This window comes from Triplophysa dalaica, chromosome 1 (genome assembly GCF_015846415.1).
Source record: "Triplophysa dalaica isolate WHDGS20190420 chromosome 1, ASM1584641v1, whole genome shotgun sequence".
NCBI classification, from domain to species: domain Eukaryota; kingdom Metazoa; phylum Chordata; class Actinopteri; order Cypriniformes; family Nemacheilidae; genus Triplophysa; species Triplophysa dalaica.
The window spans coordinates 607,501-632,500 of NC_079542.1; the positions used below are offsets into that span (position 1 = coordinate 607,501).

Below are 25,000 nucleotides of genomic sequence, written 5' to 3' on the forward strand. Positions count from 1 at the left end.
TGGAATTCATTTTTCCATCGATGACAGTAATCCGTCCAGGGCCTGAGGCAGCAAAGCAGCCCCAAACCATGATGCCCCCTCCACCATATTTCACAGTTGGGATGAGGTTTTGATGTTGGTGTGCTGTGCCTTTTGTTCTCCACACATAGCGTTGTGTGTTCTTTCCAAACAACTCAATTTTGGTTTCATCTGTCCACAGAATGTTTCGCCAGTAGTGCTGTGGAACATCCAGGTGCTCTTTTGCAAACTTCAAACGTGCTGCAATGTTTTTTTTGGACAGCAGTGGCTTCCTCCGTGGTGTCCTCCCATGAAGTCCATTCTTGTTTAATGTTTTCCTTATTGTAGATTTGTCAACAAAAATGTTAGCATGTGCCAGAGATTTCTGTAAGTGTTTAGCTGACACTCTAGGATTCTTCTTCACCTCATTGAGCATTCTGCGCTGTGCTCTTGCAGTCATCTTTACAGGACGACCACGCCTAGGGAGTGTAGCAACAGTGCTGAACTTTCTCCATTTGTAGACAATCTGTCTTACCGTGGACACATGGACATCAAAGCTTTTAGATATACTTTTGTAGCCCTTTCCAGCTTTATGTAAGTCAACAATTCTTGATCGTAGGTCTTCTGAGAGCTCTTTTGTGCGAAGTATGGTTCACATCAGACAACGCTTCTTCAGAACAGCAAACTCAAAACTGGTGTGTGTTTTTTATTGGACAGACCAGCTTTCATCAACACATCCAATCTCATCACATTGATTGGACCCCAGGTTGGCTGACTCCTGGCTCCAATTAGCTCTTGGAGAAGTCATTAGTCTAGGGTTTCACATACTTTTTCCACCCTGCAGTATGAATGTTTACATGTTGTGTTCAATAAAAACATGAAAACGTATAATGTTTGTGCGGTATTAGTTTAAGCAGACTGTGTTTCTCTATTGTTGTGACTTAGATGAAGATCAGAACACATTTTATGACCAATTTATGAAGAAATCCAAGTAAGCCCAAATGGTTCACATACTTTTTCTTTCAACTGTATATATAAACTGCACCTCATCGTCCGCTGGATCCTACATCAATGCCGCCGCCATATTGGTGAGTGAATACTAAGACATACGAGTGAATGGTGGAGCTGCTGTTTTCCAGATAAAAACTCAAAATCGTTTTCTTTCTCAATTAATTTCATACTTTTCTATTTACATGGAGTACACACATGTTTTGGCTCCAGTTAAAGATGGTTATAGTCTTGAAAATGTATTTATTGTCATACGGAACTGTTAAAACTCAGGCTTGTCAAGCGATTATTTAGGCTTAAAAATTATGTACGCATCGCTAATGTGGAGTATTTAAGATAGATTAAATGCACATGATCAGAACACAGCTCGTTCGCGTTAAAATCCTGTAGAAGTAGATGTGTCCTCACTTCATGACTATATACTGCTATTTCATTCTCATAATGCACGGCAGTGTTAATCCGCATTTATCGTAAATTAATGAAAGAACATCTTTTATCTTTGCAAATGTCTAAAATTACAACAGAAAAAGCCATTTCCACAGTGAAACAATCGTTTTTATATATTATGTAAATTTAACTATATATTACCATGGGTGTTTACTTCGATGATCCAAATAAATCTCTTGAAAGTAGGCTTTAACAATCGAGATATGATGCAACTGAAGTTGTACTCTACTTACATTGTAAACCATTGAAATATGTTAAGAAATGTGAACGTCATTGTGCTTTTAATGCTGAAAACGCGCAGCTCTCCCATGTGGTTCAGTGGGCTTTTGGTGCACTGTTGCTCTCACCATTATAGCGGTGCCATTGACGTATCGTAGCAGCAGAGCAAAGTGGCCGACGCAGAATCCAGGTATTTATTATGTCCACGTCTTTCACCTACTTACTTCCTCTTCGTCGTTGGCATCAATGTGTGCTTGGCAAGATTTCTAAATTTTTACACGTTAAAAAATAAATACGACCTCACATTGTGTCAATCACATTGACACACCGCCTCCAATATTTGCGTCGTCATAAAAAAAAACAGATTTTTTTGGTATTTCCCATCCGTCAAGCATTTCGAGTGGCTGTTTAAACCATTCAGAGACAACGTACAAACGAGAGCCAAATATGAAAAAAAACATACGAAAATTTCTGACTGTATGTGCAAAGACCTTTATTCTGAAAAAGTAATTAAATTACAATAATTTATTACTTAGTAAATAGTTACACGCAACACTGGTCATAAGTAATCTGTATGCGAGTTGTGTAGTTGTGTGTTTGGAGTTTAAATGAAGCTCAGCTATACAAAGAATTTCACAAGCTTTGTTTTGACTCTTTTTATACTACAATACAATCATATCATATAAGATAGTTTTCCCCAATAAATTCCTCAGTTTGGTTTTGTTATTCTGTATAGTATGTTGTTAAAATCAAATAGTTTTGGCCGCCACTGTAACTACGAGACATGAATCATGAACACAAGCTTGCGTGTCACCTTCTCTTTAGCTCGGAGTTCATCAAACATGTCCTGAATCTCCAGCTTCCAGTCCTCCTGAAGAGAATGAAACGACTCCGGAGGCATCTCGTCCATAACCTGCCGCTCCAGAGCGCTCAGCTGGTCCAGTATAGAACTGAAACTGGGTCTCCTGTGAGGATCCTGATCCCAACACTCTTTTAAAAACACACACACAAGACGTTATTCACACCGCAGCACATTTACACATGATGCACAATGAATGAATGAATGAATGAATGAACGCACCGGACATGAGCTGAGCAAAGGGTTCAGGACAGGTGGATGGAATGGGAAGAGTCAGTTTATTCACAGCGACTCCGTAAGCCACCGCCAGACCATCAATTCCTCTGTATGGAGCTTCACCTGTCAACAACTCCCACAACAACACTCCATAACTGACAGGTGCACACACGCACGCACACACGCATGCACGCACGCACACACGCACGCACGCACACACACACACACACACACACAAGAGATAAAACACAAATCAATTAGCATCACACAAATCATTCAATCCATCTGGAGACCCATATTAATGCATTGGATCAGAAATAACACACTTCAAATTCTCTCGACAACACAAAATAAACAAAACTAAAGATAAATTTGACTGATAGTATGATTTAACAGGACTGTCCGATGGCCGGGGGGCACGAGAGACCCTCGGAACAGTTGACCGATGCGTCACTCGTCCGGCAGAAAGTTTTACATTTACACATTTTTATGTCTTGTCTATTAAAATATTCTCCAATTATATAAAAAAGTATCTTAGTAAAAGTAATCCGTTACGTCTTGAATGTATGGAAACAATTTGGAAACAAAGCGCACGCATTACGGTATATTAGATCCACGCATCTCTTAAAGGGACAGCGGCGTAATTAAGATCTTTTGAAATGGACAAGGACAAAAACACCACGATTGAGTCAGAACAGCTCCTGACCGGTTGAATCGTGATTTATATTCCCGGTTTCACAGCCCTTAGATGTACAGTAGTAAGATTTGATCTCTATTTCATTCAATACACCGAATATTTGTATATTTACCACACACTATTTTTTGATTAATTGTTCTTATTTGATCACTTACCTTTAACAATATTTTAACCTGATTTATTATTTGAGTTCTTCCTGACTCTCGCACTCGAATGACTCATTTGAACAGATTCATTGAAAGGTTTAAACTTTTCAGTCACTAGCGAATATAAGAGATCACTGAATCGTTTAAAGCTTTGATCATTCAGTAAGACTGGTTGATTCAGTTGGCTATTGGGGCCTGAAAACTTAGTTGAAATGATCAACCAAAAAAAAAGTGTTAGTATCTCTCACGGTATTTGTATTCTGTATAAATATTGGTTCATTAGGTGACTCTGACATGTTTTGATGTCGTGTCATCATCACCAGTAACACATGATCTGCTGTGATCATCAGTCCACGTGAAGTGATCAGAATCATGCGTCTCACCTCCACACGTCACTGCCTTTAGAGAAGGTGGAGGACTTGATGACCTCAGGTGCCATCCATGCGTACGTGCCCGCTGTGCTCATCTTCGTGGTCTTGTGCCACTCTCTTGCCAGCCCGAAATCTGTGATCTTCAGAGTCTTTCCCTCAATGCCGTCCTCCTCGATAGGCTCGGCCAGCAGAACTGACACACACACACACACACACACACACACACAAATTAACACACCAGAAACAAACAATAACCACAGTTGAAATGATTTGTGCTTTTATTATAAGGAATTAAAAGCTCATGACTTTGAAAGACCCTTGTGTATGACATGTGCTGTATAATCAAAAGTGCCTCGACTATCAGTGTGTGTCACAATTCTCACAGACACACAGAGCACTTCAGCTGTCTGTCTGTCTGCAGTGTGTTTGTGACGTCAAAGATGTTACAGGAGACAGCAGAAGACAGAGAGCTTTGTGTCCATGTGTGTGTCATTTGAAGTCAATGTGAAGAAGAACTGCAGAAGTGAAACTGAAGCGCTCAAACTCCTTCAATCTGATTCAACATCCAACAAGAAGAATCTGACTCCACAACAACCATCAACACACACACACAGACTTCACACATGGACACATGTCTGTGTATGATCGACACATCACGAGAGCACCAATCGTCTGTCTTCTGTTTAAAACACTACAATTACACACAAGCCTGCATTCAGACAGAGGCTGATGGTAACCACGGCGACCGGCAGTGTTTGTTTACTGCTGTTGCTGATGCTGGACGACTGTGTTTACCATCACAATTCACCTCTTCAATCTCCAGAACCACAACTGTGTGTGTGTGTGTGTACAGAGACAAAGAGTCGTTCTTCATGGGAAAACCCCCCAGTGCACTAGAATCCAACACACACACACACAGTGACTGATTAAACCTGATGTGTGCTGTGGGTCACAGTGATCTGCTGAAGTTTAACCACTCGTGACCTTTGACCCCATCAAACCTCAGGGCCACAGTGAAAAACACTGAACACAATGCAAATTCTGACTGCGACACAATCTAATGACGCACACTGAACACATCACAGTCCAGCTGTGTCAAATCAACAACATTTCACAAACGTCCCCCCGGCAGAAGAAAGATAGAGACGAGTTACGAGTTATTCACTTCAAGAGAACCAGGTTCATACCTGCCTCACTTCCCCAATCTCTCGCTTTAATCTGCGGATGTTTCCTTCTAAAATAAAGCCGCCCTTATCATACATGCCAGTGAATGAGAACCAGAGAGGGTCAAGCTGCTATTTCCATCTCAACGAATTAAATATGACGAAATCGTTTAATTTAAATCCATTCATGACTCTTCTCAACAAGCCATTTCGTGATTGGACGATTCCTTCATGTAACAGAGAGATGGAAGTGAAAACTCTTTTATAAAGAAATTGTGCAATGATAAAATAAATTATTTCCTGTTTTCTTTTCTCTTGTGTTTCTACTGTCTGCAGGAATATATTTGCAGTGTTGTATGCAACTAGTTACTAAGTAATAAGTTACTGTAATTTAATTACTTTCCCTTTGAGAAGTAAAGTAAGGGATTAATCTCATTTTGTCTGTAATTTAATAAATTGCTTCTAATGTATTTTAACTAAATACTGTGAGTAATGTATTCAATAGTGGAACTGACATTAAAATTCAAAGTCTTTAACGTATACTTGTCACATTTGTAATACTAATATATTCGTAATACTACTGTATGTCTTTTTATTTTATTTATTTGAATGAATTAAAAGAGTTGTTTCGTGTCTATCCTTGAATCACTTCTAATCAAGGTTGATATAGAAAGTAATTAGTAATAAGTAATTAAATATCTTCCAGTTGAAAAATCAATAATACATGTGAACTGAATCGCAATACATTGTTTGAACAGCAGGGGGCGTGATGTTCAGGGCAAACCTAAACGTGGTTTGCACATGCTGATATTTCTGAAATGCCAAAAAAATCCAAGAAAAGCACAGACAGTATTAGTTTGTTTATTACGACGGCGTTTTAGTGCCATTATTCTTCATACGAGAATAAAGTAGAAATTTTACAATAATAAACTCGTAATATTTTGAGAAAAAATAACAGAAGTGCTAGAAACAATGGATGTGGAGGATTTGGTTAAAGTACTTCAGCGGGAGTCCCAATGCGATGTGGCATATGGATTCAAATGATACACTGAAGCAAACAATGAAATATTAAAACAATGCTTGATTACCTAATGTACAAAAAGCTGATTGCATCAAGTTTATAAAAGCCACAATCCTTAAGGATTTATAAAAATGTACAAATCTCAACTAAAGTGGTTTTAAAAATGACTGCTGGTGTTTGCAAGACCTTCCGTAGAACTAACTCTCTGGTTCAGATGACGTGCTTAAACATAACTTAAACTCTTAAACTACAACATTCACGTAAACAAAATACGAAACATGTTCCACGAAACATGTTCCTCGAAACATTTCGACTCGATCCTCGAAACATTTCGACTCGATCCTCGAAACATTTCGACTCGATCCTCGAAACATTTCGACTCGATCCTCGAAACATTTCGACTCGATCCTCGAAACATTTCGACTCGATCCTCGAAACATTTCGACTCGATCCTCGAAACATTTCGACTCGATCCTCGAAACATTTCGACTCGATCCTCGAAACATTTCGACTCGATCCTCGAAACATTTCGACTCGATCCTCGAAACATTTCGACTCGATCCTCGAAACATTTCGACTCGATCCTCGAAACATTTCGACTCGATCCTCGAAACATTTCGACTCGATCCTCGAAACATTTCGACTCGATCCTCGAAACATTTCGACTCGATCCTCGAAACATTTCGACTCGATCCTCGAAACATTTCGACTCGATCCTCGAAACATTTCGACTCGATCCTCGAAACATTTCGACTCGATCCTCGAAACATTTCGACTCGATCCTCGAAACATTTCGACTCGATCCTCGAAACATTTCGACTCGATCCTCGAAACATTTCGACTCGATCCTCGAAACATTTCGACTCTATCCTCGAAACATTTCGACTTTATTCTCGTAACATTTCGACTCTATCCTCGTAACATTTCGACTTTATTCTCGTAACATTTCGACTCTATCCTCGTAACATTTCGACTTTATCCTCGAAACATTACGACTCTATTCTCGAAACATTTCGACTCTATTCTCGAAACATTTCGACTCTATCCTCGAAACATTTCGACTCTATCCTCGAAACATTTCGACTCTATCCTCGAAACATTTCGACTCTATTCTCGTAACATTTCGACTCTATCCTCAAACATTTAGACTTTATCCTCGTAACATTTCGACTTTATTCTCGTAACATTTCGACTCTATCCTCGTAACATTTCGACTCTATCCTCGTAACATTTCGACTCTATCCTCGAAACATTTCGACTCTATTCTCGAAACATTTTGACTTTTTAAAAACATAATTTTATGACATTAATTACAATCTCATTTTGGGACAAAACTCTTCAAATATTCTTTTAAATATTTCTTTTTAAATGTTTAATGTGATGATATTAATCGCTCGACACAGAAACAAGCCGTGATCCCACAGAGCAGAGGGAAACACCAGCTTTAGAAAATGAGCAGGAAGTGAAAATGAAGTGAGTTGAGGACGAAAGAAGAAAGAAAAACACCGAATGCTGCAATCTGGAACAACACGGCTTGAGAGACAAGTGAAGGCAGGTCTGGACAAAGAGTGGGGAAAGAATGAAAACGAGAGAGAGAGAGAGAGAGAGAGAGAGAGAGAGAGGGGAGACAGAGCGAGAGAGAGACAGAGCGAGAGAGAGACAGAGCGAGAGAGAGAGCGAAAGAGAGAGCGAGCGAGAGAGAGAGAGAGAGAGAGAGATAGAGACATGCTTTACTTCAGCTCTTAAAATTTTAACAAAATTTCACCTCTAAACTGAGCCAAACCCGACAAAGCCCACATTAGATGGAAGATAAAAGAAGAAACTCAGATGAAAACTGATGATGCTATCATACACAATATCAAATGAGACCATGAAAAATCTAGGAAACCAACTTCATCAGCTGAAAAAAGAATTTAAAGCGAGTGTTGAGGAGCTGATAGGAGAAATTAAAGGACTGCAACAAGAAAGAGAGACAATAAACAGAGAGCTAAAAAGTGTCAGAGAGGAGCTGACTCTCAGAGAAATACAAAGCCTGAAAAAACAGACCTCCATACACAAGTCCTCCATACAATCCAACTTAAATAACACTGAGCCATAAACACATCCACTTCTGACACCTCCTGAGACAAACACGCCAACAACACAGACTGATGCCTCTGAACAAACCCAGGATCAAGAGAACACATCGACATTTGCAGAAATAGTCATTTTAATGGACTCAAACGGCAAGTTCATCAATGAGAAACAGCTCTTTCCAAACCACAAAACAGTGAAACTTTGGTGCCCAAACACAGACAGTGCCCTTCAGCATCTTGACAAAGAAAAACTGGGTGACCCCAGTCACATCATCATACATGTGGGGACGAATGACCTGCGGACACAACAGGAGCGAGTGGCACAGTCGGTTAAGAATGTGGCAATTAAAGCAACACAGACGTTCCCAACATCAAAAATAATCATCTCCACCATACTGCCCAGAACTGATTTCCACCTGCTCACAATACAGAGAGTCAACACAGACATCTCACGTGGATGTGCCGGAATACCAAACATTCACCTTGTACATCATTCTACATTGAACATTGACAATCTTCACGACCACGTCCACTTGCGTAAAGACTGTGTGAATGTGTTTGCCAAAAATCTCAAAGATGTTGCACTTGGCAGAACCCCTGGCAGTCCCAGCAACAAAGAATCCAACAATCCTCAGCAAAAGAGACGCTTCCTCCACACATCACCACACGAGGTCTTCTCCCCAAATCCAGATGAACGCTATCACGCAGTGCCCTGGAGAATCCATCAACAGCATCCTATGTCTCAAAACTGTCACCCTGTCCCCCTGTTCCCACATCCTGAACAACAGCAACCACGTTTTCGACCTTTACACCTGCATCACCCTGTCCCCCATCCCCGACAGCAACACCAAGACCATGAGCCACCACATCAACAGCGGAGAAAAGAGCAACTACTGAGAAACGCCCCGAGGACGGAGCAGATGTCCATTCCACAACACATCCCACACAGATCAGAACGGCCGGAGCAACTCAACTACACTGCAGCCTTAAAAGGCCAAAAGGACACCGAAAGCACCAATCTAAGAGAGATTAAAGACATGCTGAACTTAATCTGTACGCGGCTGATGGACAAGTAGTGAGTAGCAAATAACAAACTGATTTGAATTACAATATATCAATGCAGTATTAACAGTATGCTAAAAGTAGCCTTTATGTATACTTACATGATTAACATTGATATTCAATGGGTTTAAGTCGGGTTGGTTCTATTATAGAGGAATGTTAAGATTGTTAAAATTGTTTGTAAACACATGAAACCTCTGACAATAACACTGTGGAACATTCAGGGAATACACTCATCCAGTTTGGGATGTAAAACCAAAACCCTGGACTTTAAGAAAAGTGTTTTAGACACAGACATAATAATATTGCAAGAAACATGGCGCAGAACTGATGAGGTCACTTTTTGTCCTCCAGGCTATCGTGAAATATCACTATCATCTCAAAAACATGAAAAAGTTACACGTGGGAGAGATTCTGGCGGAACAATCATTTGGCACAAGCTTGAAATTGATAAATACATCCAACTTATAAAAAAAGAAGAATCACATGTCTGGCTGAAAATCAAAACTACAAAAGATATATTTTTATGTGCCCTTTATATTCCTCCCTCCGAATCTCCCTATTATAATGAAAACATCTTTGAAACCCTTCACAGTCAAATTAACCATTTCCAGGCCCTAGGAAGTGTGTTGGTATGTGGGGATCTCAATGCAAGAACAGGGTCCTTACCCGATTACACCACTGATAATGGTAATAATTATATATTTGGACAAAGCTTTCAACAAAACAGTGTACATTTATCAAGAAATTAACTTTGATACACAAGTCAACAAAAATGGAAAACTTTTAATTGAGCTCTGCAGAAGTCTGGATATATACATCATCAATGGCAGAGTGAGAGGAGATTCTCTAGGACGATACACATACGGTTCCTCTCATGGTTGCTCTACAGTTGACTACATGATCACAGATTTAGATCTGTTCTCTTTCAAAGCATTCATTGTCAAACCACTAACACCGCTCTCAGACCACAGCCAAACTATTCTATATATAAAAAGGGAAGAAAACACAAACATACATCCACAACCTGAACCCAGTGAGCTATATAACATTAAAAAGAATTATAGATGGTCTCAAAATAGCACTGAACAGTACCTGACCGCAAATGACCACCCTCAAGTACATTTACTCTTAGATAACTTCACAGAAAAAACATATTCTCCTAATGCTGATGGTGTGAATGTGGCGGTAGAAAACATAAATGACATATTTGATTGTTTAGCAACAATATCCAACCTTAAAATCACCAAAAAACCTCTTGAGAAAAAACGAGAAGACTGGTTTGACATCTTGCAAAATTTTAAGACATCTTACAAATGAAAAGCACAGACAACCAGACAGTGCAGATATACGTCTCCGTTATGGCGAGGAACTTAAGAAATATAAAAATACACTCAGAAGAAAGAAAGAACGATACATCCAAAATCAGCTTAAAACAATTGAAGAATCTATCCGTTCAAACAGTTTTTGGGACAACTGGAATCTCTTGAATAAAAAGAACCATGAGCCAATAACTATTCAAAACGGAGACAACTGGAAAAATAACTTTGAACAACTTTATTGTAAAATAAACATGAATACAGAACAAACACAGATATATGAAAAATTAAACCAGATGGAAAACATAAGTGGCAAATAGCAAAATTCACTAGACTACCCAATCACTGAAAAAGAGCTCACTGATAAAATGCAGAAACTGACAGCAAAAAAAGTCAAGTGGACTAGATGGCATCCTTAATGAAATGATAAGAAATATAAATCACAAATTCAAACTGGCCATACTGAAACTATTTAACCTGATTTTAAGTTTTGGATATTTCCCAGACATATGGAATAAAGGACTCATAACGCCCATTTTTAAGAGTGGTGACAAATCAGATCCAAATAATTACAGAGGGATTTGTGCGAGTAGTAATCTGGGGAAAATGTTCTGCAGCATCCTTAATAGAAGACTCATACACTTCATCACAGAACATAACGTCATAAACAAAAGTCAGATCGGTTTTTTACCAAATTATAGAACCTCAGACCATATCTTCACACTACAAACCCTGATCGATAAATACATTAATCAAAAAAAGACAAAAATATTTGCTTGCTTTGTAGACTTCCAAAAAGCCTTTGATTCAATTTGGCACGAAGGTCTGCTGTCTAAACTTCTAGAATCAGGCATTGGGGGTAATGTATACAACATTATTAAAACTATGTATCAAAACAATAAATGTGCAACCAAAATTGGGAATAAACAAACAGAATTTTTTCCTCAAGGAAGGGGGGTGAGACAGGGATGTCCACTATCACCGACCCTCTTCAATATCTACATTAATGAATTGGCAAAACACCTAGAACAAAACGCAGCACCTGGTCTCACACTACATGACTCCAACATAAAGTTTCTGCTGTTTGCTGATGATCTGGTCCTTCTATCTCCAACTCAAGAGGGTCTACAGCAAAGTCTAGACACTTTACATAAATTCTGTCAGACCTGGGCCCTGACTATTAACACCAGCAAAACCAAAATATAAACATTCCAGAAAAGACCCAGAAATCAGGGAAAAACACAAAATTTCACCCTCGGCGCCACCAAAATTGATCACGTTTCAAACTACACATACCTCGGGTTGAAAATAAGTGCCACTGGAAACCTAAAGCAGGCCATGAATGAATTGAAAGAGAAAGCAAGAAAGGCTTTTTACAGCATCAAAAAAATCGATCCAAATTGAAATACCAATTAAAATCTGGTTGAAAATGATACATATAATGATAATCATACACAACATTCAACCCAATCACATGATAAAAGTACAAAAAGAAAATTACCTGACTTACTGGACTGAATCAACAAGAAAACAAAGTAAACTTGACTGTTATTTGACCTTAGATAGAAATTTTACGACAGCAGAATATCTGAGCACAGTAAAAGACTGTAAAGAGACAGAACAACACTTCCTCAAATGCTGTCACAACTATCAGGACATTAGAAGGAAATTCTATCCCAAATTTTTCATCTGTTCTAGATGTACTGTACATGTTATAAATGCTTTGGCAATACATTGTAACAATTGTCATGCCAATAAAGCACATTTGAATTTGAGAGAGAGACAGAGAGAGAGAGAGAGAGAGAGAGAGAGAGACAGAGAGCAAGATAGAGAGAGAGATAGAGAGAGAGACAGAGAGAGAGAGAGAGAGAGCGAGAGTGACAGAGAGAGAGAGAGACAGAGAGTGAGAGAGAGAGAGACAGAGAGTGAGAGAGAGAGAGACAGAGACAGAGCGAGTGAGAGAGAGAGAGAGAGAGACAGAGCGAGTGAGAGAGAGAGAGAGAGAGAAAGAGAGAAAGTGAGAGAGAGAGAGAGAGAGAGTGAGAGACAGAGAGAGAGAGAGAGACAGAGAGAGAGAGAGAGAGAGAGAGAGAGAGAGAGAGAGAGAGAGCGAGACAGAGAGAGCAGAGAGAGAGAGAGAGAGACAGAGAGAGAGAGAGAGAGAGACAGAGAGAGCAGAGAGAGAGAGAGAGAGAGAGAGAGAGAGAGAGAGAGAGAGAGAGCAGAGAGAGAGAGAGACAGAGAGATGAGAGAGAGAGAGAGAGTCAGAGAGAGAGGTCACACACTCTTGAGCTCCTGCAACAAACATATTTTACTACTGGATTAACCTGAAATTCCTTGGATTTTTTTACAAAGGAGACATACACAAACCTTCATTAACGGAACCTGTTGCTTTTTAAATCAAACTTTTACTCTTAATCTGGATTTCTGGAACAAAATATCAGAAAAGGACACAAAGGACACAAAGGACACCGACCCAACAATCCTGCTCTACAAACAAACCAAAAATAACAAGAGGACTAGATTATCAAGGACTATCTTCTACCAGGTACCAAAGTAAGTACTTTACCATCACTTTGTGCCAAATACTCGACAATAACTACAATCAAACAAACAAAACAAGCAAAAGAAAAGAAACTAAAAGTTTTACTCAAAGATACAATAGTGTTACTGAGGCAGCAAACTCTGCTCAACCACATGACCCACGCCTCAGAGGTGTGAATTGGAAGGTGAGAAAACGACTGGACCAAACAAAGGAGATTCCTTAACCAACGCCCACACAGGTGCGAACGGCCCATTTCATCATGAGTGCACAACCCCAATGTGTGGAGGCCATTCCTCTACACTACCCAAAAGAGGTAACGAACGATACAGCAAGGAAAGTCTACAAAAACAAAAGACTCACAGAAAACTCAGAGACTTTATTCGCAGACCTTCATAAAGATGGTAGCACCAGTAACCTGATCTTCTACACCAACCGACCTCATTCATGGCACAAAGCCATCATCTCAGAATTCCCAAACGCTGAAAGAAAAGGCATCTGTGGGGGTTTCCAGCTAAAAATTAATAAATGAGGATGACGTAACAATGATCAATGTTAACATCTACAAAACAACAGGGATAGTTGTAGTGAAAAGCACTCAAGGACTTTTCGAACAAAACTTCCTCAGTATCAAAGGAAGATTACAACTGGAACCCGACAATGAGCAACCCACCACAGAGGAATCAGACAGAACCCCAGTTTCTGATGATCAGCAAGAACATACAGATCTTCCTAACGCAGAACAAGCAAAGGATCTCCATTCACATTGCTACTGTACTGACATGAGAGAGAGATTTACAGCCCTGGAGGGGGAACTAGTACAGCTCAGAGAAATTACCCTTTCTCTCCAAACCATACAAAGCCCAGACCAATCCGGCAACAAACCCACAGCCAAACAAAAAGAGGGAGACAACACCAGGAAAGAACTGTCTTCACTTCAGGCCGAAGTGAAGCAGCTAGTGCAAGGGAGGGAGAGGCTCAAGGTTCAGCTGGCATCACTGGAAACCCAGATCACACAGCAGACAGAGAGTCACCGGACCCAGCTAACTGCTTTAAGAGAGGAGATAAGAGAACTGAAGCACGAAAAAGATACCCACCTCACAGCCCTCATCTCCAAAAATGGTCCAGAACAACAGGTCACCCTTCAAACGGACCACAGCTCACAGGCCTCATTGTCACAACCCAGCCAAAACCCACCATCTTCACCAAACCCTTTGCCCAGTACAGATCAACGCAATGAACCTGACAACACTCCATCACCCACCGAGGACTCACAGAAAACAGATATTGTCCTTCTGATAGACTCAAATGGGAAATTCATAGACGAAAAAAAGCTCTTCCCCAAACAAAGGGTGTCCAAACTCTGGTGCCCCAACACGCACAGTGCCCTCAGACTACTGAACAAGGACAACCTAGGATCACCAAGCCACATTATAATTCACACTGGCACAAACGACCTGAGAGCACAACAAGAAAGAGTGGCCACAGCACTCGAAAGGGTAATCGAAAAAGCTACAACCACCTTCCCAAATGCCAAAATCACCATCTCGACACTGCTACCACGGAAAGACTTCCACCCAGACACAATTCAACAAATAAACGCAAATCTCTCTAGAACTTGTGCACTCAAACCTCAAGTGCACCTGGCACATCATCCCACCTTGGACCTTACATGCCTCTATGACCATGTACACCTGTACAGAGCGTCTGTCCCCATCTTTGCAAAGAAATTAAAAGATGTTGCTCTAAACCGCAACACAAACAACCCCCCTAGAAGCAACAGAGCAAGGCAGTCCCTACCCAGACCATGGATGAACCACACCGCACCTTCAAAAAACAGCCAGAGACTGGGCCCCCCTCCTTGCCAAAACAACAGCCAACAGACCAGAGCACCACCCCTGCTGCCTACACCCCCCACCCGGCATATGCAACAGAACTCCAGCAGCCTAAGCTATGCCCAGACAGTGAGCAGAAACTCCACACCGACATCTGCACAAGCTCCAACAGCCAAGCTAAAAGACATCCATCAGATGCTGAACCTGATCTGCTCACACCTACTGTATTAAGACAAAATCCGCAATAAACAAATAAATAACTTATGGATAACAAATCATTTACAATATCATGTTGGAATATTCAAGGCCTGAGGTCATCTGCTTTTGGACTGAAAAGCAAAAACAGAGACTTCAGCTCTGAAACAAAAAACTCAGACATCCTCATCCTACAGGAGACATGGAGTAGAGGAGACGGACCCACCGGTCGCCCTACAAACTACAGAGAATTCATCATTCCATCCGTCAAACTGCCTGGTGTCACACAAGGAAGAGACTCAGGCGGAATGCTGATATGGTATAAATCTGAATACGCCAACTCAATAAAAATGATTAAAACTGTCCAGTTTTACACATGGATAGAAATCAACAAGACCATCACTTCAACAGATAAGAATATCTTCCTGTGTGCAACCTCCAGCAGAGTCACCATACTTCAATGAGGACAGTTTCACGATCCTGGAAGAGGAGATCAACTACTTTCAGTCACAGGGCAATGTTCTGATCTGTGGTGACCTAAATGCCAGGACAGGCGAAGAGTCAGACTCAGTTCACTCCAAGGGAGACAAACACATTCCAGGAGGAGATGCCCTTTCCATACCTACACACACACAAAGACTGAACTACGATAAAACAACAAACAAAAATGGATTAAGACTTCTCCATCTTTGTCGCACACTGGGTCTGTACATGGTCAATGGACGACTACGAGGAGATTCATACGGTAGGTACACCTATAGTTCTAAGCTGGGTAACAGTACGGTAGACTATTTCATCACGGATCTGAATCCTAACTCCCTCAGAGCGTTCACAGTTAGCCCACCATCACCATTGTCAGATCACAGTAAAATCACTCTCTACCTCAATAGATCCAAACCTAACACAGAGGCATCAAAACAAACTCACCTCCATACCCTAAAAGAAACTTTCAGGTGGAAACAAAATTGCGAAGATACATACAAAAGCATAACTCGTGAACCAAAAATTCAAATCCTACTGAATAAATTCCTCGATACCCCATTTCCACACAATTATGAAGGTGTAAATTTAGCAGTAGACAGGATTAACCAAATTTTTACAATATCTGCAACGCTATCTGACCTAAAACCCACTAACACAAAACCAAACAAAAAGCCTGTAAATGAGAAATGGTTTGATAAGGAGTGTAAAAACCTTAGACAAGAAGTAAGAATTCTATCAAATCAGAAACACAGAGATGCTGACAATGTAAACACTCGCCAACTCAACCATGAAAAAGTTAAACAATATAAGGACACACTAAGGAAGAAAAAGAAACAAGATACACAAAACCAGATAAAAGCAATTGAACAATCTCTAGAAACAAATCGCTTCTGGGAACATTGGAACACACTTAACAAACCCCACCATGAAGATCTTCCCATTCAGAACGGAGACGTATGGATAAAGCACTTCTCAAACCTCTTTAGTAAAATAACCAAGAACCATGAACAAACTAACCTACACAACAAACTATGCACTCTGGAGTCAACAATTAAAGATTACCAAAACCCTTTAGACTATCCAATTACACTCGCTGAGCTAGAACAAAATATACCAAAACTTACATCCCAAAAAGCAAGTGGTATTGACGGTATCCTAAACGAGATGATTAAACACGCAGACCAAAAACTTACACTCGCCACCCTCAAACTGTTTAATATCATCTTTGGTACAGGTATATTTCCCACAGTCTGGAACCAAGGTCTCATAACTCCAATCCATAAAAGTGGAGACAAATTCGACCCTAATAATTACCGCGGAATATGTGTAAACAGTAATCTAGGTAAACTCCTCTGTAACATTCTTAACAGCAGACTTATCCAATATCTAAACAACCAAAACATCCTTAGAAAATGCCAAATTGGTTTTCAACCCACATACCGCACATCCGATCATATATACACTCTTCGTACCTTAATTGACAAAGAAACAAACCAAAATAAAAGAAAGCTCTACTCATGCTTTGTTGACTTCAAAAAAGCTTTTGACTCAATCTGGCATGAGGGACTTTTTCTTCAGTTAATTCAATGCGGCATCGGAGGAAAAACCTACGACATCATCAAATCAATGTACACCAATAACACAGTTGCAGTTAAAATTGGCAACAAGCACACAGACTTTCTCTCCCAGAGTCGTGGAGTGAGACAGGGCTGTAGTCTAAGTCCTACACTATTTAACATTTACATCAATGAATTAGCTGGAGCTCTAGAACAGTCACCAGCACCCGGCCCGACCTTACAAGACACCGAAGTGAAATGCCTCCTGTTTGCAGACGATCTGGTGCTGCTGTCACCCACAAAAGAGGGTCTACAGCAACATCTGGACACCCTGCACACTTTCTGCCAAACATGGGCCCTATCGGTTAACCTTAAGAAGACTCGAGTCATGATATTCCAAAAAAAGCCCAGTAGCCAAAATCAACATCACCGTTTCAAACTAAACAACGTGCCCCTAGAACACACCAAGAACTACACATATCTTGGTATAAACATTAGTAACACCGGAAACTTAAACAAGGCTGTGAACGACCTGAGAGACAAGGCACGAAGAGCCTTTTACGCAATCAAAAAGAATATCAAAATTGACATCCCAACCATAATCTGGCTGAAAATAATACAATCAATTATAGAACCAATCACGCTGTATGGAAGTGAGGTTTGGGGCCCTCTCGCCAACCAAGAGTTCAGCAGATGGGACAAACACCCAATAGAGATTCTGCAAACAGAAATGTGTAAAAACATTCTACGGGTACAGAGAAAAACTCCAAACAATGCCTGCAGAGCAGAATTAGGACTGTATCCTCTAATCATTAAAATACAAAAAAGAGCTTTAAAATTCTACACACACCTTAAGAACAGCGACACAGACACACTCCATCACAAAGCCTTAAGTCATCAAGAGCTGAGCCCAGAGAGAAACCCCTTCATCCAACTGATCTCACAACTAACTCTACAACCCCAAACATGCCCAAGTCAACCCCAAACCCCAGCCAGACTAAACCAAATGATCAAAAGACAAAAAGAGAAATATCTCAAACACTGGACAGAAGCAACAGCTCAGTAAAGTAAACTGGAATGCTATCTGTCACTAAAGAGAGAATATAAAGTGTCAGAATACCTCACAAGCGTATCAGACCCTAAACTAAGAAAAGTGTTGAGCATGTACAGACTCAGTGATCACCAGCTCACTGTAGAGACGGGCAGACACAGACACACATGGACACCGAGAGAAGAGCGACTGTGTCCACACTGCACACACAATCAAGTGGAAACAGAGCTGCACTTTCTCCTCTCCTGTCCCAACTACACACACATCAGAGAAACATTCTTCCCCCAGTTTACAAACTTACACAAAGACTTTGACCAGTTTCAACAAAAGGACAAGATCTCATACATACTGGGAGAAAAGTCAAGAAGCTCAAACCTGCTGCAAGATATGTCAAGTCCTGCCACGACCAAAGAACAACCAGCACAACACAACACAACACTGACAGGACAACACACACAAACTGACACTGTCACCCTTATTGAGAACTTTAATTAAAACTGTTTTTCTGCTTATATTGAGATGTATATATATATAGATTTTTACTTATAGACTTAATTTTATTCTATCTTATTTTTTATCTTAATCTGTATTTCTGCATGTTTATATTTAATCTTGTGCTTTGGCAATGTACATTTTCTTTTATCATGCCAATAAAGCTCCTTTGAATCTTGAATCTTGAGAGACAGAGAGAGCAGAGCGAGAGAGAGAGAGAGAGAGAGAGCAGAGAGAGAGAGACAGAGAGAGCAGAGAGAGCAGAGAGAGAGACAGAGAGAGCAGAGAGAGAGAGAGACAGAGAGAGCAGAGAGAGAGAGAGAGAGAGAGAGAGAGAGAGAGAGAGACAGAGCGAGTGAGAGAGAGAGAGACAGAGAGAGCAGAGAGAGAGAGAGAGAGAGAGAGACAGAGCTAGTGAGAGAGAGAGAGACAGAGAGACAGAGCGAGTGAGAGAGAGAGAGACAGAGAGAGCAGAGAGAGAGACAGAGCGAGTGAGAGAGAGAGAGAGAGAGAGTTGAGCAGCAGCAGGAAGATGAGCTCCTGATTTTTTTACTTTTTAATGTTGTTTTGAAATAAGACAGACATTCAGTTTTAACAAATTCAAGATAAGAAAACTATCTTCAACATTTATTTGATGAAAGAAGAGTTAAAATAACAAAGAAAAGCAGCAGATGACAACTGGCTGAAAAGAGCTTAAAACAATTCCTACAACGACCTGCAAAAAGGGAAGAAAATAAGAAATTTCAATGTGAGTAAAGATCTGCAATCAACAAAACATTATTTTGAAGGAAAATTGTCTAAAAGGGGGTTAGTTTGGACAAATTAATCTTCAATATAGCGGCCAAGATTCAGTGGACAGTTGCATATTTAAAGATCAACAGATAACGGTCAGCAACTGTCAAAATATTTGAAGAATGACAGAATCAGTCCCTATAACATACCCATCTAATGCTACAAATGAGAGCTTAAAGAAAAAGCATAAAGAAAAGCTCCTCAAGGACGAAGCAGAAACCCTGTTCTCAGACTATACAAGAGTGGAGAGGTCAGTAACATCATATTTTACACAGAAGACCCTGAAGCCTGGCACTTAGCCATTAGACAGCATTACTCCACAGTCATCAGAAAGGGCATCAGCAACGGATGGAAACTACAGATTAAAGAAGAGGATTCAGATTTGATCATGACAACAACCAACGTGTATAAAAATGGGACGGTATTGATTCAGGGAAATCTGAAACAGTTTGAAAAAGACTTTCCTCAGATAAAAGAAAAAGTTCAACAGAATAAGATCAACCCATCAACACTGAAGCAGACAGCAGAGACCTTCACCTTTCAATCTAGAAATGACGACAATGAGGAGATCTCTCTTCTTCACAACATCATCTGTGACATGAAGGAAAAATTCAGAGAGATGGAGCTGGAACTGGTTCAGCTGAGAGACGAGATACATGGAGGAATACAACAAAACAAACCCACCGACAAAGAAGAGAATAACCGCTCAGAAATAGCAAAACTAAAAGAAGAACTTCAAGAACTGAGAAACCACAGAGAAGAATACAACAATCAACTTTGTAAAATGAGACAAGAGATGGAAGAGTTAAGAGAAGACAGAGAATTATACAGAAAACATCTACCAGCCCTGAAGGAACAGGTGACACAAACAGAAGAACATCAACCCAATTCTCCTCCAGCTACAACAGACACAGACTCCAGCAGCCCTCCTCCATCTGACTCCTACAGCCAAACACAGCCTCAGATTATACTCCTGATGGACTCCAATGGCAAATTTATTGATGAAAATAAACTGTTCCCGAGGAGAAACGTCAGGAAAATATGGTGTCCAAACACACAGAAGGCCCTGGAGCTCTTGTGTGAAGAACAACTGGGTTCCCCCACTCACATCATCATTCACACCGGCACCAATGACCTGAGAGCCCAGCAAGACAGAGTAGCCACAGCTCTAATGAATGTGATAGAGAAAGCATCCTCCATCTTCCCCAACTCCAAAATGATCCTCTCCACCCTGTTACCTCGATCTGATTTCCACCCAGACACCATCAGGCATATCAACGCAAGAGTGTCTAGACACTGTGCTCTAAAGCCCAACGTTCACCTGGCTCATCACCCTACTCTGAATCTGAGGAGCCTCTACGATCACGTTCATCTCCACAGAGAGGCTGTACCCATCTTTGCTAAGACTCTGAAGGACATGACACTGAACCGCAGCTCAACCACACCGCAGCGACCACACAGACTCCTCACAGAGCCCCTTCAGCGCTTCACTTCTGACCAGAGAAACCCCAGGACAGACTCCAGGCCTCCCCGTGAAAGACACCAAAGAACAAGACCGGCAGTCCCCTCTCCTTCACAAGGACGTGAACCGCATCCAGACACCCAGAGCTACGCTGAAGCTGTCAGCAGATCACTGATTCACTCCAACACCAGCACGGTACCTGAGTCCACCTCATCCCCATCCAGAGACCTCAAAAACATACAACACATGCTGACTTTGTTGTGCTCTCATCTAATGGGTTAGTGAATGAAAGAAAAAAGTATCAAATATTAGTAGGCCTAAATGAAAAATGTTAATATTTATGTGATATATATTTCATTGATATCCGTATATGATCAAACGTATTTATTATACTCAACATTTTTTATTTTATTTTTTATTATTACCGGTCAATTCAAGAAGCTAATGAAATAGCCTACAGGATTAGTTAATGTGCTCATACTCTTTAAAAATCTCCTGTTGGAATATTCAAGGACTTAAGTCCTCTGTTTTTGGTATTAAGAGTAATCATTCAGACTTCAAAAATGAAATTCAGAATTCTGACATTATAATTTTACAGGAAACATGGAATGTAAGAGATCTGTCCACTGGCTGTTCTATTGGATTTAGAGAAATAGACATCAAATAAACTAAGGGGGGTGACTAAAGGAAGAGACTCGGGAGGAATGATCATATGGTACAAGACTGAACTGATAGACTCCATTACAATTATAAAAACTGGTTAATTTTACATTTGGTTAAAAATTCATAAAGAGATCGTCTCCACTGACCATCACATATTCTTGTGTGCTACATATTTACCCCCGGCTGAATCTCCCTATTATAGCGAAGAAATCTTTGCCATCCTACAAGATGAGATCTGCATTTTCCAGACAAAAGGAAATGTTATATTGTGTGGCGATTTAAATGCCAGAACTGGAAATGAACTAGACTTTATTAACACACAGGGAGACAAATATATTACAAACAACCACCATCACCTGCCTTTAGTTCATTCCAGAAATAATATGATAAATTGACGAACAAAAGTGGGAAAATGCTGCTGGAGCTGTGCAAATCACTGGGCCTGCATATAGTGAACGGTCGCATGCGCGGTGACTCTTTTGGCTGTTATACATATCATTCTTTTCTGGGTAACAGCACTGTAGATTACTTCATAACAGACATTGATCCAGTGCATCTCAGAGCGTTCACAGTCAGTCCTCAAACACCTCTGTCAGATCACTGTAAAATTACATTACATTTAAAGTTAACTTGAACCACTGAAACATGCACACAACCCTCACAATTACAAAGTCTACAACCATCCTACAAGTGGACAAAAAACAGCCGAGAGAACTATCAAATTGCAATGGAAAGTCAAAATATCAAACTATTGTTAGACAAATTTACGATGAGCACCTATCCACCCAATAAAGCAGGCACAAATCTGGCACTACATGATATTACAAACATATTTCACCAATTAGCATCCATGTGCAATTTGAAAAGATCTTCAAAAAGTAAACCAAAAAACAGCAAAGAAAAGTGGTTCGACAACAAGTGCAAAACTATTAGAACAACAGTACGAAATCTTTCCAATAAAAAACACAGAGACCCTGACAATCAAGATCTGCGCCATCAATATCAAGAAGCTCTGAAACTATACAAACAAACTCTCAGAACAAAGAAGGAACAACATACAGAACAGCTGTTTAGTGAAATGGAGGAGTCAATAAAAAACATAAACTTTTGGAATAAATGGAACACTCTCTATAGTCCACGGCAAAAAGAACTGGCCATCCAAAATGGGAACATATGGAAGACACACTTTGAAACATTGTACAAAACAACAGAAATGAATTCTGCTCGAAATGAAATAAAAAGCAAATTGTAAATTATAATAAATAAGATTAAAGATAATCAAAATCCTCTTGATTTCCCAATCACAATAAATGAGCTCACAGATAGATTGCATGAATTAAAACCAAACAAAGCATGTGGCATTGATGGAATATTAAATCAAATGATTAAATACACCAATGAAAAATTCAAGACGGTGATAACCAAATTCTTTAACATAGTTTTGAGTGTAGGATATTTTCCGGACACCTGGAATCAAGGCCTAATTACACCCATCTTTAAACAAGGAGACAAATTTGAGCCAAACAATTACAGAGGCATATGTGTCAACAGCAACCTGGGGAAAATATTCTGTTCGATCATTAATAAAAGACTGCAAAACTTTCTCCAAGACCACAAACTCCTGGAGAAAAATCAAATTGGATTTCTCCCCAAACACAAAACATCAGACCACATTTATACCCTCCACACTATCATCGACAAACATGTCCACAAAAACAAAAGTAAAGTCTTCACTTGCTTTGTTGATTTTGAAAAGGCTTTTGACTCCATCTGGCATGAAGGTCTTTTCCTAAAACTATTAGAAAATGGGATTGGAGGGAAAACATTTGATTTAATCAGCAGCATGTATAAGAACAACACATGTGCAGTGAAAATAGGAAACAAACGAACAGAATTTTTCTCACAGTGTCGAGGCGTCAGACAAGGTTGTCCATTGAGCCCCACTTTATTTAACATTTATATAAATGAATTAGCCAAAGCATTGAATAATTCGACCGCTCCAGGACCGATCCTGACCGAATCAGAAATCAAATGCCTCCTCTTCGCAGATGATTTAGTCATTCTGTCAGAAACAAAAGAGGGACTTCAACAGCTTCTTGACATCATAGATACTTTCAGTCAAACGTGGGCTCTTAAAATGAACCTCAGAAAAACAAAAATAATGATTTTTCAAAAGAGATCCAGGTGTAGGGAAAATCATTTTATGTTCAGAGCAGGAAACCAAATTCTCCAACACACGAAAGAATACACTTATCTGGGACTAAAACTAAGTTCAACAGGAAACTTCAATCCGGCTGTAAATGAATTGAAATCAAAAGCAATGAGAGTCTTCTACATGATTAAAAATATGATTCAATATGAAATTCCAATTCAGACATGGTTAAAACTCCTCAAAGCAATAATTGAACCCATTGCATTATACGGCAGTGAGATATGGGGACCACTTAAAACTCAAGACTTCTCTAAATGGGAAAAAGAAGAAACTGAAACTCTACATACCCTCATCTGTAAGAGCATACTAAAAGTAAACAGATCGACACCAAACAACTCATGTAGAGCTGAATTAGGACGATACCCCTTATTGTTGAATATACAAAAAAGAGCTCTAAAATTCTATAAGCACCTGAAAAACAGTGATCCAAACTCATATCACACTCAAGCTCTACAGTACCAAGAGCAGAACGCTCACAGAAGTCCTTTTTTACAACTGATACTTCAACTTCACCCAAAGCAGCACCACACAATCTGGCCTAACAAAGTGATAAAAATACAAAAACAAAACTATATTGCCTATTGGAAAGATGCAACAAAAACACAAAAGAAGATGGAACTCTATCTACACCTGAAAACTGACTATAAACCAGCAGAATACTTGAGCTGTGTGAAAAATCCTAAAGTGAGAAAGACAATAAGTAAATACAGATTGAGTGATCACTCTCTAGCTGTAGAAAGAGGACGACACAGACAAAGATGCGAGAAGAGAGACTGTGTGTATTGTGTTCTCAGAGAGCTGTAGAAACAGAAGAACACTTCCTCCTGCACTGTGATCACTATCAGAATATAAGATCTGAATACTTCACTCAATTTCAACAAATAACATCCAATTTTATGGCACTCCCAAATTCAGAAAAATTAAAGCACATCTTGGGAGAAAACTCCAGATTAATCACAACAGCAGGAAACTATATTACAGCTTGCCTTAAAAATAGAGAATCAGCCAGTGGACAAAAATAAAACAGTGTATTTATTTTTTATGTAACTGTAAACATTTTTTTTTGTTTATTTGTTTGTTTACTTATTTTTCAGTATCTGTATCTACAATGATTTTG

The 25,000-nt window shown here is 39.8% G+C and overlaps 1 protein-coding gene across 1 annotated transcript in view; it reads right to left on the reverse strand.

The window, feature by feature from the left end:
- The window catches only part of LOC130418493 (mitogen-activated protein kinase kinase kinase 11), a 37,737-nt gene that overhangs the window by 10,424 nt on the left and 2,313 nt on the right, over positions 1 to 25,000 (reverse strand). The window contains exons 2-4 of the mRNA XM_056744694.1: positions 3,973 to 4,153; positions 2,753 to 2,901; positions 2,486 to 2,661 (exon numbers count right to left, since the gene is read on the reverse strand). Of these exons, the coding sequence (XP_056600672.1) occupies positions 2,486 to 2,661; positions 2,753 to 2,901; positions 3,973 to 4,153 (506 nt within the window). The remainder of the gene's footprint in view (positions 1 to 2,485; positions 2,662 to 2,752; positions 2,902 to 3,972; positions 4,154 to 25,000) is intronic.